Below are 13,115 nucleotides of genomic sequence, written 5' to 3'. Positions count from 1 at the left end.
TGGTGCCTGTGAGCATGCACAGGCCCTGCAGAATTGTTCCTGCTGCAAAGGGTGAAAAAGCTACACCTTGAATAACATCGTTGTTCAAAGTGTCCCACAACGGAGAAGTGAGTTTGGTGGGACAGAAGGCATTTCGCAATTTTAGTGGAACCTCCTTGCCAAGCTGAATACAAAACAAAAAAGGGTTTAAAACAAATGATCAAAGAAAAACTTCTGTGAGTGATGCTTCCTTTATATGAAGGTTTTTACTTTTAAAATATAAGCATAAATCAACGTTTCAGTAACAGCTGTATACATTTTAAAAAGCAGGCAAAATGTAGGTACAAATTCCATAGATAAGATTTCCAACTGTATCACCAGGCTGAATTCATTAAGCCTGACAATGGCCCCAGGAGGTAGGCAAGTATTGTTATACCAATGTTTTGCATTTCTCTTGGAGGCAGTGGAGCTCCTTGCACTAGAATTAACTGTACACAACTGCAAATGTCCACAGGGTTAGCCCCAGAGCATAGATATTTATGGATGTAAATGTCACCAAGAAATAGGAATTAGTTTTACAAACCCTCCAAGAGCTGAAGCAAATGGCATTGGGTAAGTGTAATGATCTGCCCAGCAAAATTGCTCTGCAGAAATGAGGGCACATCTTCAGCATGGTCCTGGTTGTCCTGAGCAGAAAGGAACAAGGTTCAAAAAATGTGATTCCCCCGATACCTGGGCTCTTACATTCCTTGCAGTCATCACATCTAATGTGCATTTAAAACACATTTGACAGTAAAGCATAAGACACTGGTCAAAGGAGGAGCCTAAGAAACATTTGCTGCCGGACCCTTTTCTGCTTTAAGCTATCTTGCTCTGAATAAAGTAAGTATGAACGCTTTATTTGGGTGAATAGTCTGATGACGCAGTCCATGAGACTGAAAATAATTCAGCTGTACATTGTCTTTTTGTGTTTGTAGTAGCTCCTAGGTGAGTTTCCCATCCTAGGGAACAGGCCAGCCACTGGGAGGGCAGAAATCCCCTTTCCCTCCTCCTGCAGGAAGTGTGGGCAGGTTGCAGTTGAGATTCATTGAAGATTACCTGATCTCAGCGAGCAAGACTCACACCTTGGTCTCTATCCACTTGTGGGTTTTACTGCCTGAAGACCAGGGGAGGTACAAAGACGGCTAATGTGCCCCCTCTCCCCCCCTCCCCCCCCCCCCCATGTACTTTTCAAAAGGAAAGGAGGGAACAGGAGAACACATGGGGAAAGTGGGGAAAGGGAAGAGAAGGAATAAAATACTTTCTGACCAGTGATGATGCCTGTAGAGAAGCTGACTGATCTTGAAATGGCATTGAATGAGCAATTAGACTGTTGAGTACAAACTGAGGACTGACCCATGTGCTTTGTGTGCTTTCAAAATGTCTCTGGCTGTAATGATAGAGGAGGCTTTTTGCAAGTCTGCTGTCCCCCCTTTTGTAACCCATTTTTCTGTAACATTAGTCCTTTCCTGACCCCGAGTTGCTGCCTGGGCTCTTAACTGGGCTGGGGAGGGGGGGAGAGGAAAGGAGGACTGGGGGGAAAATATGCATAAAGATACGGGGATAAGTTCAGTTTGTTTTCCTCTGAAAGCTTTGACACTTGCTTAGAGCAGATTCATTTTCAAGGCTTCCTACATTCCTGCTATTGTACAGTAAGTGTTTCAGACCGGTGTGCCTGTGTTTCCGACTCCCGTGAAGTCCCCTTTGCAGCAGGGCGTGCCTCGAACCGCTTCAAAAGAACCAACTTCTACAAAAGAAAAAAAGAAACTCAAGTAGGCTTGAACATACAAAGAGAGGGAGAAAGGAAAGTGAAAAGGGCCGGGCAGTGTTGAATACAAAATGAGTTCAGCCAGCCCCAGGAGTTCTTCATCACTTACATTTATCTTATTCTGGGAGAGCAGAGCTAAACCCAGTGCTGACATAAACCACCCTTTGCCTTTGACTTTGACTCTGAGTGTGTGCACACACAGCACATACAGGCATACAGAGACCACTGGATTTCAATAAAACATTTTTCCCCCTCTGAGCAGTGGTGTTGGTGAGGAAAATGGCTTTTTGTGTGTGTCCTTTCAAAGGCAAACTGTGGAGTAGAGTCTCAGATGCCTCCAGTTTCAAAGAGTGCACGCACTCACAAAACAAGCACTTGAAAAGTAAGCAGCTGTTAGTGTTCCCCAGCCAGGAAGTTTTCCCATCCCAGGAGCTGAGGTGCTCATCCAATCTCCCCAGTGCTGCATCCAGTCACTGAAGTACTGCTAGGGGAAATCCCCAGCACCTGACAGCAGCCCTGGGGTATCCAGAGGCCAGGCTCCTTCCGGGGCATCAGCCACCTTGCATCCACATGAGAGGCTAATGGGGCCAGTGGATGGTTTGTGGGATGGAGGATTGGGCTTGCTGTCAAGCAGACCGGACAGCCACCAGCCTGGAGGGAGATGTTTAAGACTTCAACACGGCACCAGCCTGGCTCTCCCCATGCTGAGTGCTTGCTATGCTTCTGGAAACGGGTGTCAGTGGCTACTGCTGAGCAAAGCTCCCACTCATTTCCAAGGTTTGACCCGTGGTCCTTGCATGGAACAGCTACCGCCTCGACACCGGTGCCCAAACAGGGAACACGCAGGATTAACTCTGGGGAGGAGAGCACAGCAGGACTGCTGGCAAAGCACACCTGTGCCACGGGCACCCGGGAAGGGAGCGCGTGGTGCCTGCGGACTGAAAGAGAAGTGGGGGGACTGGGAATTTAGCCAGCAAACAGCACCGTGCAGCACAGTGCTGAGGGCTTTTTCTCCTGTTAATGGTAGAAGCATTTATTGAAGGGGAGGGGCGGGGTGGGAGTCTATACAATAGGAGAGTATAAAAGTTGTTGCTAGATACAGATAGATGGTCTGGCAACTTTATGGATACTATACAGAAACAAGGTATTGACTTCTGCTCCTTGACATCCTTCTTATCGAGTAAACACTTCCATTTTGGTCAAAAACGGACAACTTGTTTTGGGGGGATCCAGCAGCTTTTGCCTTTGAAGCACAATAGCCAGCCAAAAAAACCCAAAAAAAAACCCGGAAAAAAAAAAAAGCACGAAGGTTTGCCTCCGTTTGTTTTTAAATAAAGCAAGCCATCAACTTTGCGCTTTCTCAGTACCATCCAGTTGTTTGTGGAAGGTGGGCCCCAGGCGCCTGCCTTGCGCCAAGTGTGCCCAGCCAGCTTCCTAAAGTAGCGAGGCTGCTCATTCCATGTCACTGCCGCTCAGCTTTGAGCTGCTGGGCTCCCTCGCTCCCTCCTTGGCTTGCGAGTTATTCACTTTTGAAAAAACATATCTACCTCATACTGTGCCCATCACTTTGTTCTCCACACGCCTATTCACACGGGCAAACCTCCACTTCTCCTCTCCAGGCAGGCGGCGGTGGCGGGAGGGGAGGCAGCGCGGAAGGGAAGTTAAGATGCGTGCACGGAGCTATTTCCCTCTCCACCACCTTTGGCCAGCTATTGTTGGCCCAACAAAAGGACTCGCTCGCGGGGGATCGGGACCCTGCCGAAAACGTGGCAGCTCCGGGAGCAATGTGCTGTCCCGACTGCAAAACCCACCGTTTCTCACCTACCGGGTCCCGCGTGGGCTTCCCGCGTGTCCCCGGGATTACCGCTCTAAAACCGGGGACATTCCCTCGGCGGCTTCGCGGCCGAACCTCCGCACGGCAGCGCCGCGCTCCCTGCACGGCCGCCAGCACCGTCCCGGGCGGGCAGCGCTCCGCACCGACACCTCGGGCAGGGTCGCTGCGGCCGCAGCGAGAGCCGGGCGGAGAGACGACTACTCCCGCCAGGCGTGGGGAGGCCAAGGCGGGCATTTACCGGAGCCTCCGAGGCTTGGCCAGCGGCGGCTATAAGAAAAAGGATGCTTCCCCGGGCGGGCGCGACGGAGCGTCCTCAGAGAATGCAGCGGCGGGGAGGGCCCGGTGCCAGCGGGTGTCGGTTCCCTGTGCCGGCGGAGCGCGGCGCGGGGCGGACGCGCCGTCGGGGCGCGCCCCGGCACCCCCACCCCGTTCCGCCCCGCCGCGCGCGGGGAGCCCGCCCGGCGCGCGCCTGCCCGGGGCGGGGCGGGGCGGGACAGCGCGTGCCGCCGGCCCGGGCTCACCCCCCCGGCCCCCCCCCCCCGCTCCCGTCCGCCGCCGGCCGCGGCCTCCGCTCCCCCCGCGCGCCATTGGCTCCCCGCACGCGCCGGCCCCGCGCGCGCGCGCGCCATTGGCCGCGCCGACACGCGACCGGCGCGAGTGGAGGGCGTGCGGCGGGAGGGGTGGGGCGCGAGGGAGGGGAGGGGAGGGGAGGGGGAGCGGGGGGGGCCCCGGCGCGTGCCGCTCCTTAAAGGGGGGCGCGAGCCCGGCCGACACCGGAGCCGTCGGGGCGCCGGGCGCGAGGCGGGGGCTGCGCGCGGCCCGATGGGCGCGCGGCGCTAGCGCCATGAGCCTGCCCTGGGCTGAGCGCGCCCGCGAGCCGCCGCCCGGCCCCGAGCAGAGCGCCTGCGGCGGCTTCGCGCCGGGCTCCTGGCTCGGCGTCTGCTGCGCCGCCCGCCTGCCCGCCGCCGCCTCGCCGCGATACCTGCTGCCCGCCGAGGACGACGAGGCGGCGGCGGCGGAGGGCGGCGCGGCGCGGGGCGGCGGGAGCAGCCCCGGCGGGGCGCGGGGAGGCGGGCGGCCGCGGGGCGGCGGCGGCGGCCCCGGGCTGCGGGCGCAGGTGAGCGGCGTGCAGAAGCAGCGGCGGCTGGCGGCCAACGCGCGGGAGCGGCGGCGGATGCACGGGCTGAACCACGCCTTCGACCAGCTCCGCAATGTCATCCCCTCCTTCAACAACGACAAGAAGCTGTCCAAGTACGAGACGCTGCAGATGGCGCAGATCTACATCAGCGCCCTGGCCGAGCTGCTGCACGGCCCCGCCGCCCCTTCCGACGGCTCCGGCAAGGCCGAGCACCGCGGGGCCCCCTTCGAGCCGCCCTGCGCCGCCGCCGGGGCCGGAGCTCCGCCGGGGCCGCCGGCGCCGCCGCCGGGGCCGCCCAGAGCGTCGCCCCCCGGGCACGGCCGGACTCGCTTCCCCCCGCCGCCGGCTGCGGGGGGCTACTCGGTGCAGCTCGACCCTCTGCACTTCTCCTTTGCGGAGGGCGCCCTGATGGGACAGAGAGCCCCTTCCCCCGCCCTCCTCCTGCCGCAGCCCGGGCAGCCGCCGCAGGAGAGGAGCAAGACGTCGCCCCGGTCCCACAGGAGCGACGGGGAGTTCTCGCCCCGCTCCCACTACAGCGATTCGGATGAGGCCAGCTAAGGCGGGGGCGTCGTCCCCGGCACCCCCGCAAGTCCGCCTCTCGAAGCACAGACTCTGCCGTGGGGTGAGCAGCCGGACGCGGTGCCGCCACGGACGGCATCGGCTCCCTTTGGTCGCTTTGAAATCCGCCCCCTCGTCTCCCACACCCGGCAGCCTCTGGTTTGTCCAGAGGGGATGGCTGTTAGCGAGTGACTGTACCCGCCCTGTCTGTCAGGGCCGGTTGGTTTGTTTTAATTTTTAGTTTACACTTCGAAAATTTCTTTCGCCTAGAAGTCGTTGCCGTTCCCTCCTGCCAACACGCCACCTCACAGCGCGGAGCCTGCCTCGCCCCGTCGGTGAGCAGGTGATGCGCAGGGAGACAGCCTAGCCCCGCTCCCGCTGCCGGGGGTGCCGCCGGCGCCATCCATCCCCACCCAGCCGTGAACCCGCCCTGACACCCCCGTCTTCCAGGACACCGATCCTGCCGTGGGTCGCATTGCTGTGGAAACACACACACACACACAGACACACATACAAAAAAAAAAAAAAAAAAAAAAAAAAGTCAATAGCGCACCGGCTTAACCTGTAAATAGCGGAGAAAATGTGGATCTTCCTTAGAGCACCATGTCGGCGTCTTTTGGGGGGAAACTTGGCGCAAGCACTTTATCAGCGGCTGGAGATGCAGTTTCAAGAGGAAAGCTACTAACTGCCAATTGGAGACCAATGTTTAATTAAGCCACTTAATCCTAACGCTCTCTTAAAAACGAAAACGGTTTTGTCGTGTCAAACTTTTATGTCAGTTTTATTTTCCTTTTGTGGTAATAGGAAACGTATTTATTATGCAGTGTTTGCAATTATTTCTGCTTCTCTCTTTTTAAAAAAAAATTATTTTCTACGACAAAAATCGTTTATTTTGATTTTAGCAATGCCAGCTGCCATTGTTTTATGTATTTTAATTTTAATTTTTGTTTTATTTTTGAGATCAAATAAACGTGGGAAGAAAAAAAAAAACCACCAAAACAAAATCAGCCTCAAATCGTAGTCGGGTTCAACGTCTCCCTTCGCCCTCCCCGAGCCGGAGTGGTGTCAAACTCCGCGCCGGGGGTGAGAGGTACAGAGATGAGGGCGATGCTCCGGGGAGGCGATGGGGCACTCCGGCTGCCTGCAGAGGGACGGACGGGGTCCGGGGCCGGGGTCCGGGGCGGGCTCTGCCCCGCGTGGAGCAGCGCGACCTCCGCTCTCTGCGCCGCCGGGACCCTGTCCCGTTTCCGTCCCGCAGTTCCCAGCGCAATCGGGTAATTGCAACAAGTGCATGGTAAGGAGCTTATCGCTGTTCTGTAGCGCCGCTGTCCCCGCACCGCCGCTCAAGTCACATCACCTTCTTCCCCACTCCTCTTCTTCACGGGGACCCGAGCGGATCTTCCCACGGAGGATACAAGCCGAGCGGAAAGGGCAGGGAGCGGGCGGGGAAGCCGGCAGGGTTTAGGGGACACGCGAGCAGCACGGCGGGTCGCTGGGGACCAGGATGTGCCCCCTGGGCTCGGGTTAAACCCGGATGGGAGTGGAGGATTGGCTGCTGCTTAGCCCAGCCTGCCCGTGACACTAGAGCTGGGGCTAAACCGGAGCCGTGTCGGTGCCGGGGTCCCGCTGGGTTCAGCAGGTGACACTGGGAGCGGGGTGTCGAGGTGATCAGTTAACCAGGCGCGGCCGGGGGAGCGGCCCCGAGGGAGCGGAGCCCGTGAGGGTGTCGCTTTCCCCTGCAGAAACAGGGCACCTGCCCCCCCGGTAACCCCGCGCTGTCGCCTGCCCTGCTCGCCGCCAGCGCCTGCGGCTGCCGCCCGTACCTGCTGAAGCGGGTTGCGGTCCCGCAGGGTGGAAAGTTTATCGGGAGGGTCATTTTCCTTCCTAATAAAATGCCTGCTTTGTCGGGGTCGATCAGCTTTGGTTACCGGCACTGATTTCTGTGCTGTGGAAGCCAGTCTCGCGTCTTGAGGAGCACGCGAGGGTTTCCACCACGGGAGTGATGCGGCAGAGCAAAAAAACACCAACTTTGGGGGCGTTGTTTTGTTTATTTGGTTTAATTTGGAGATGTACTCGCGGGGGGGAAGCGGCGGCCGCCGCCGTGACTGAGGGGCAGCAGCGCGGAGGGGTCCCGGCGGTGCCGGCCGTGGGTTGTAGGGGTGCGTGCAGTCTCTCCGCCCCGCCGTCCCGGGCTCTGCCTCTGCGGCTGCGAACACACGAGGTGGTGGAAAAGAGCGCATCGAAATCCTCCCCTTCGTCGGTCGGGTCCCTTCCCCCGACAGACGAGCGCACCGCATGGCGTGGCTGGTGTTCGCAGCCGCAGCGCAGCAGCACTCGCCGTCTGAGTGAGGGGCTTTTTCTTCTTCTTTTTTTTTTTTTTTTTTTTTTTTTTAGCACTTCTTTGAAAGAGATACCCAGCCGCATTCCCATTTTAAGGTTCAGCTATAGAGTTTGCATAACAACCGCTTGGCAGCCCCCCTCTCTTGCACTCCGTTAACAAGCTGTAACGTATAGCTGCAGGTTGCTATAATCTCATTAATATTTTGGAAACTTGAATATTGAGTATTTCAGACTGCTCATTCCCCATATGCCAGGCCACTCCCGCTATGCTGGCTGGTTCCTTTCTCTCCATTATTAGCAATTAGCTCCTACCTTCCAAAGTCAGATCCAAGTATCCAAGATACTAGCAAAGGAATCAACTATGTGTTGCAAGCTAAGCATGCTTAATATCTCCCAAACAAACAAAGAGACAACATTTCTTTAAGTAATGAAGATGGATAAATCGCTTTATTGAGCCTGCGACAGTGTTTGTTTTGTATAGACTACCGCAAAGTTTTTTAACAAGAGCGGGGACGCGCACCAGCCCCTGGAAGCAGTCTCGCCCGGTTTACTTCGTGGGGTTTTATCATCCTAAACGGGCTTTTATATGAAAAGGGCGAGTCAGAAGCGCACTATCCGAGCGTTAAATTTTGGCTGAACGCTGACTGTCCTCCGGGGTGTGCGAAACGAGCGCGGAGGCTGGGGGGGCTTGGGGAGGCAGTCGCCTTTGTGCGAGGCGCACGGCGGCTCCGGTGGCTTTTGAGCCCGGGTCAAAGCCGGATGAAGCGCGGCCGCGAACTCCGGTGCGGGGCTCTGCCCGGCCGTCCCGGCGGCAGGGATTTCGGGGGGACGGAGCGGGGCGAGGCGCCGCTGCTTAGGCGCATCTCTGCCCTGCAGCTCTCCGGCTGCTGTTTGCTCAACCTCTGGCTTCGGGAGGAGGAAAGAAAGGGGAGAAAGGGTTAAACCCAGCGAGGGGAGACCAGAAAAGCGCAGGGACCACGGCGGGGGAGGGGGGGCGGTTAGAAGGGGAGTTGGCCGTGGGGCCAGTGTTTCTTAATTAGAGCGGGGCGGACAATGCTTTGGGGCGGACAATGGGGGGGACAGGGGGGCTGGAGGGCGGAGGGGGGGTCTGGCCTCGCTCCCGGCCGCGGTGCGCCGTGTCTGGAGCGGAGCACGCGTTGTCAGCTGGTGAGCGCAGCGGCCTTTCAGGCGGCTCCCCAGGGAGCTGTGCGCCCGCGGTGAGCTCCATCGTCACCCCCTCCCCTCCATCATCATCATCATCGGCCTCCTCCTCCTCGGCGGCCCCCCACCCCAGCCGAGCACAACAGCCAGCATTCAAGCCCCCTTCCCTCCCTCCCCTCGCACAACAGCAGCGCAGTGGCAGCCACGCCACCTCCCAGCAACCAGCAGCACGCGAGGGCACCGCCGGGGCACCTGAAAGAGTCAAAGCCAAAGAAAGGGAGACAAAGGAGGAGAAAAAGATACGCAGGAACGGCCCAGCGTGTCTGCTCCGACAGTGCGGAGGGGCAGGAGCCCACAGAGGGATGGGCGAGCCCACGCGGAGGCCGGCACGCACGGGCGTGCACACGCGTGGCCGCATGCACACACGTGCACTCGTTCGCAGGGGTCAGAGCCGCTGCAGCGCCGATGGAGACACGCAGAAATCCCCCGCTCCGTGCAGGAGCACAGGGAAGAGCCCCGGCAGATTTGCGCCCCGGCCCCGCGAAGGGCACCTCCCGGCTTGTGTTTCTCTGTGTGCCCGACTCCCGTGGCCCCACCTCTGACACTGCCACCCACGGCACCGATGCCGGTACGCGGCAGGAGCCGACCTTGTGTCTGGTCACCCGCCGTCGCATGTGCCCGTGACGTGCCTGTCCGGGAGAGAAAAATGAGAGGAAAGTGGCGAGGGATCGGCTTGTGCGTGGGTGAGGTGGGGACCCTGCCGGCCCCGCACGGGGAGCATCCTCTCCGCGGGCAAGCCAGGCTGCAGCGAGGAGCTGCCGGCGCACCCTGGGGAACGAGGGGTCATGTTTCCGCCTCTGGCCAAGTCTTTGCAACGCGGAAGGGGCTTTGCTCGGGTCTGGGTGTCCGCCGGGGTCGGGGCTGGGGCGCACGGCCGCATGCTCTCCCAGAAACACATGTGCTGCCCTGCCGCCACCCCATGTTAACTTCAGGCGGACTCTCTCTGAGGAGCCCCCGGGAGTGGATGGGAGCGCGGCTCCGCGGGCTGCGCTGCACCGGTGCGGTGGGTGCGCTGCCACTGCCGCCGCTGGCCATTTCCAGGCTGCCCAGAGCGGGGCAGACAGAAAGGCCTCTTCTGAAGTGCTATCGAATGGCTCGGGATGCCTTCGGGAGCCCAGCCAAGGCGTGTCAAAGGCGGTTTGAGCGGTGAAGCATTTAAACGCTTCAGTGGGTGACTTTCTGGCGTGTGCTTTTCTCCCTCCCTGCTTAGGCCCGGGAGGAGGGAACAGGCCTTTTTACTGAGCTCCTCCGGGGCTGGATGCGACACCCCCAGCCCCCCAACCCGGTGTCGCAGCCGGGCTCTTCCCCGCGGGGCGCCAGCGGCGGAGAGGCCTCTGCCCCGTCGGGCAGCGGGAAGAGCTCAGGTTTTCTGCCGTCCCCCGCAAGTTTTCGCTGCCGGTTTGGTTTAACCGAGGCTGCTCGGGGTGGGGAGGTGGCGGCCCGACGCACCCGCTGCAGCACGGAGCGCAGCTGGGACTTGAGATGGGAGCTTGTGCAGCGCGGGGATGGGCTCTCAGTAGTGCTGAGAGGGAAGGCGAGATTTGGGGGTGGGAAAGCAAATCCCCTCCGTTTCTGAAGGGATTTATTTTCTTTTTGTATTTCATCCTTCATCCCGGTTTTTCCTCCTTTATTTTTTTGTTGTTTTGTGGGGGTTTTTTATTTTTATTTTTTGTGGGTTTTTTTCTTTTTTTTTTCTTTTTTTTTTTAAGTTTCTTTTTTTTTTTTTTTTTTCCTTCTCCCTCTTCCTCTTCTCTCCCCACTCTGACCTCATCTTTCTTTCCCGGTGTCTTGCGGCGGCCATCCCTTTTCCCCTGCTCAACACCGAGGCGCGCTGCCGCCGCCGGGGTGCCCGGAGAGAGGCGGGCGGCGGCGCGCACCCGCCGTGGGCGAGCGGGGCTGCAGCACTTTTGTGGGGCGGCTAATCAATGGCACATCAGCGAGACAGCGCATCAGCCCATCTGCTTGATATATATTCAGAAGGGCTCCAGCCCTTTTGAAGTCTAATTTCTTCCCCGGGAGAACGCGCCGGATAATTTACCATCATTTCCCAGCCAGGGCGGCCAGCGGGTTAACCCTTTCCCCAAGCGCTGCCGTCGCGGGTTTTCCTCCCGAGCGAGCAGCTTTGAATGCCTCAGCGCCTCACTACAAACTTGTAAAAGTGCCTCTTTAATGGTACGTGACTCGCTGAAACAGGACACCCGGCCCACCGGCACGGTAAAATCCCTCTCCGGCTTGTCAGATTGGTCTTTAAAAGACCTGTTCGGAACGAGCAAATCCCTCGACCCTACCAGGTCAGCTCGTGTCATTTCAGCTCTAACCACCCACTGATATTTCTGTGTTTCGACATCTTTGGTCTTGGGTTTTTGTTTTTGTTTTCTCCCGTGCGATGCTTAGAAAAGCAGTTTTCTCCAGAGGCAGGAGCCAGGATGGGGAGCGAGCAGCGCATCGCGTACGGGCTGTGGTGCGACACTACGCTGCAAAATCCTCTGGCTCAGAGGGCGGCGGAGCCCGGCAGGTGCGGGGGAGCGGGACGGGCCCCACGTCGTCCCCCGGCCTGCGGGACCTCGGTACGCGTGGGGGACTCGCGGACAGCACGGCACTCGTCACCGCTGCTGGGGCGGGACACACTGGGAGGTGGCCCGCCCCTCTGCCCCGTCCGGGGCCGGTGAGCCCGGGGAGGATGCCGAGCCCGCACCCAGCACCCCGGCACATCTGGGATGCGCCCTGCAACGAGCCGTGCCCGGGTAGGGGAAAGCCTTTGCAAGTTTCTGAGCTTTTATCTATTTTCTCTGCTCCCTTCTTCCCGCAAGGGCTCTGCCAGGACGGGAGATGCCCGGGCCGCCGACGTGCACTGACTGAACTCTGTCCCTCAGGGGACAGGTTGAATAAGTCCCAGACCGTTGAGCGGCATCACCTGCTTCCCATAAACCCCAAAAGCAAACCCTGGGGACCGGCCGGAGCCGCCGCAGTGCCCTCAGTCCCCACCTGCACCTCGCTTATCTACAGTCAACATTTTTATCCTTCTACAGAACAAGGTTCCTGCTCGCTCCCGGCTCCGGGGCGGCATCCGCGACTAGCAGCTACACTCCGGCCCCACGCCGCTCCCCCGGCAGTCGGGGGACACCGGCCCCCCTTTTCCACCCCCCAACTGAGGCCGTCCCCACTTCTGGGAGCAGTGCGAGGAGATCCGTTTATTTATTTATTTATTTATTTATTTATTTATTTATTTATTTATTCGTCTAATAAATCCACCAGCCCAGCTTCTGAAAGAGCCATGCATACAATGTCTCCTGCAACATCTCTTCTCTGAAGTCTACTTCAAAAAAAGGAGGAGGGTGGTGCATTTATTTATTGGAGTTCTTTAACACACAAAAGACAGTTCTTCTGCCTAACATTTTGTGGCTGGAGAGGTTAGGAGAAGCCTTGCTGTTGGTTTCCACTGGAGCAGGAATGGGCTGTGCACAGGGTCAGAGCAGAGAGGGGAGGCAGGGTTCCCTGTCAGAGTGGGCAGTGGGCTCCTCTGTACTCCATTTTGGAAAGTGATGGAAAGGCATCTAAGTACTTCCATACAGTTTTTTGCTTTGGATTTCAGTTGGGCAGAAGTATCACTTTGGTATTTGCTTTGTATTAGTCACAGGTGACATTATTTTGTTTTTCTCATTCCAGTACTAATGCTGAACTTAGGGCCAGTGTTACATGTAGGTTCCCCAAAATGCTGAGTGTCAACAAGCTGTCACGATTTGTGATGGGACTGTACAACCATCCTACAGAAATGGTCCAGCTGAGAGCTTGGCTAAGGCTCATATAGGGACTACTCATAGTTCTCAGTCCCTGATCTTCTCCTCTGGCTCAGGGGGAATTATTCTGTCTATGCAGAAGGACGTGAGGCTCAGAAACGTTAAATTACTCGCTATGTACAGCAGGAGCCCAGGGCCAAAGGTAGGGCATGATGTAGTGCCACTGCTTTCTCACACAACACACTTTATTCCAGTTGCTTCAAAGGTATTTCCAGTTACAAGACTTTGTTCAAAGAAAAGAACATTCAGCCAAGGGTTTGCTTTACACCTGCAGACATGTTTCACCACAGTTTCTGATAGGGTCATCCTTTCCCAATGCCCCAGGAAGCAGGATGCAAAGCAGTTTATTTTGCCCCAGCTGTAGCTTGTTATCTAGGGTGGGTTAAGAGGGAGGGAGAGGTGAAATTTTCTGATATAGGATAAAGCTGAGCAACATTTTGG

The 13,115-nt window shown here is 57.8% G+C and overlaps 1 protein-coding gene across 1 annotated transcript; it reads left to right on the top strand.

Annotated features, from left to right (window-relative positions):
- The first annotated feature begins 4,407 nt into the window (after window positions 1–4,407).
- Window positions 4,408–6,261, top strand: ATOH1 (atonal bHLH transcription factor 1). Its single transcript, XM_030270561.4, has one exon. The coding sequence runs from the start codon at window positions 4,465–4,467 to the stop codon at window positions 5,314–5,316; it is 852 nt and encodes a 283-aa protein (XP_030126421.4). The 5' UTR covers window positions 4,408–4,464; the 3' UTR covers window positions 5,317–6,261.
- Window positions 6,262–13,115: the final 6,854 nt, after the last annotated feature.

The sequence above is a fragment of the Taeniopygia guttata genome, chromosome 4 (genome assembly GCF_048771995.1).
Source record: "Taeniopygia guttata chromosome 4, bTaeGut7.mat, whole genome shotgun sequence".
In the NCBI taxonomy this organism is placed as follows: Eukaryota; Metazoa; Chordata; class Aves; order Passeriformes; family Estrildidae; genus Taeniopygia; species Taeniopygia guttata.
This window is presented reverse-complemented; position numbering and strand designations above follow the sequence as displayed.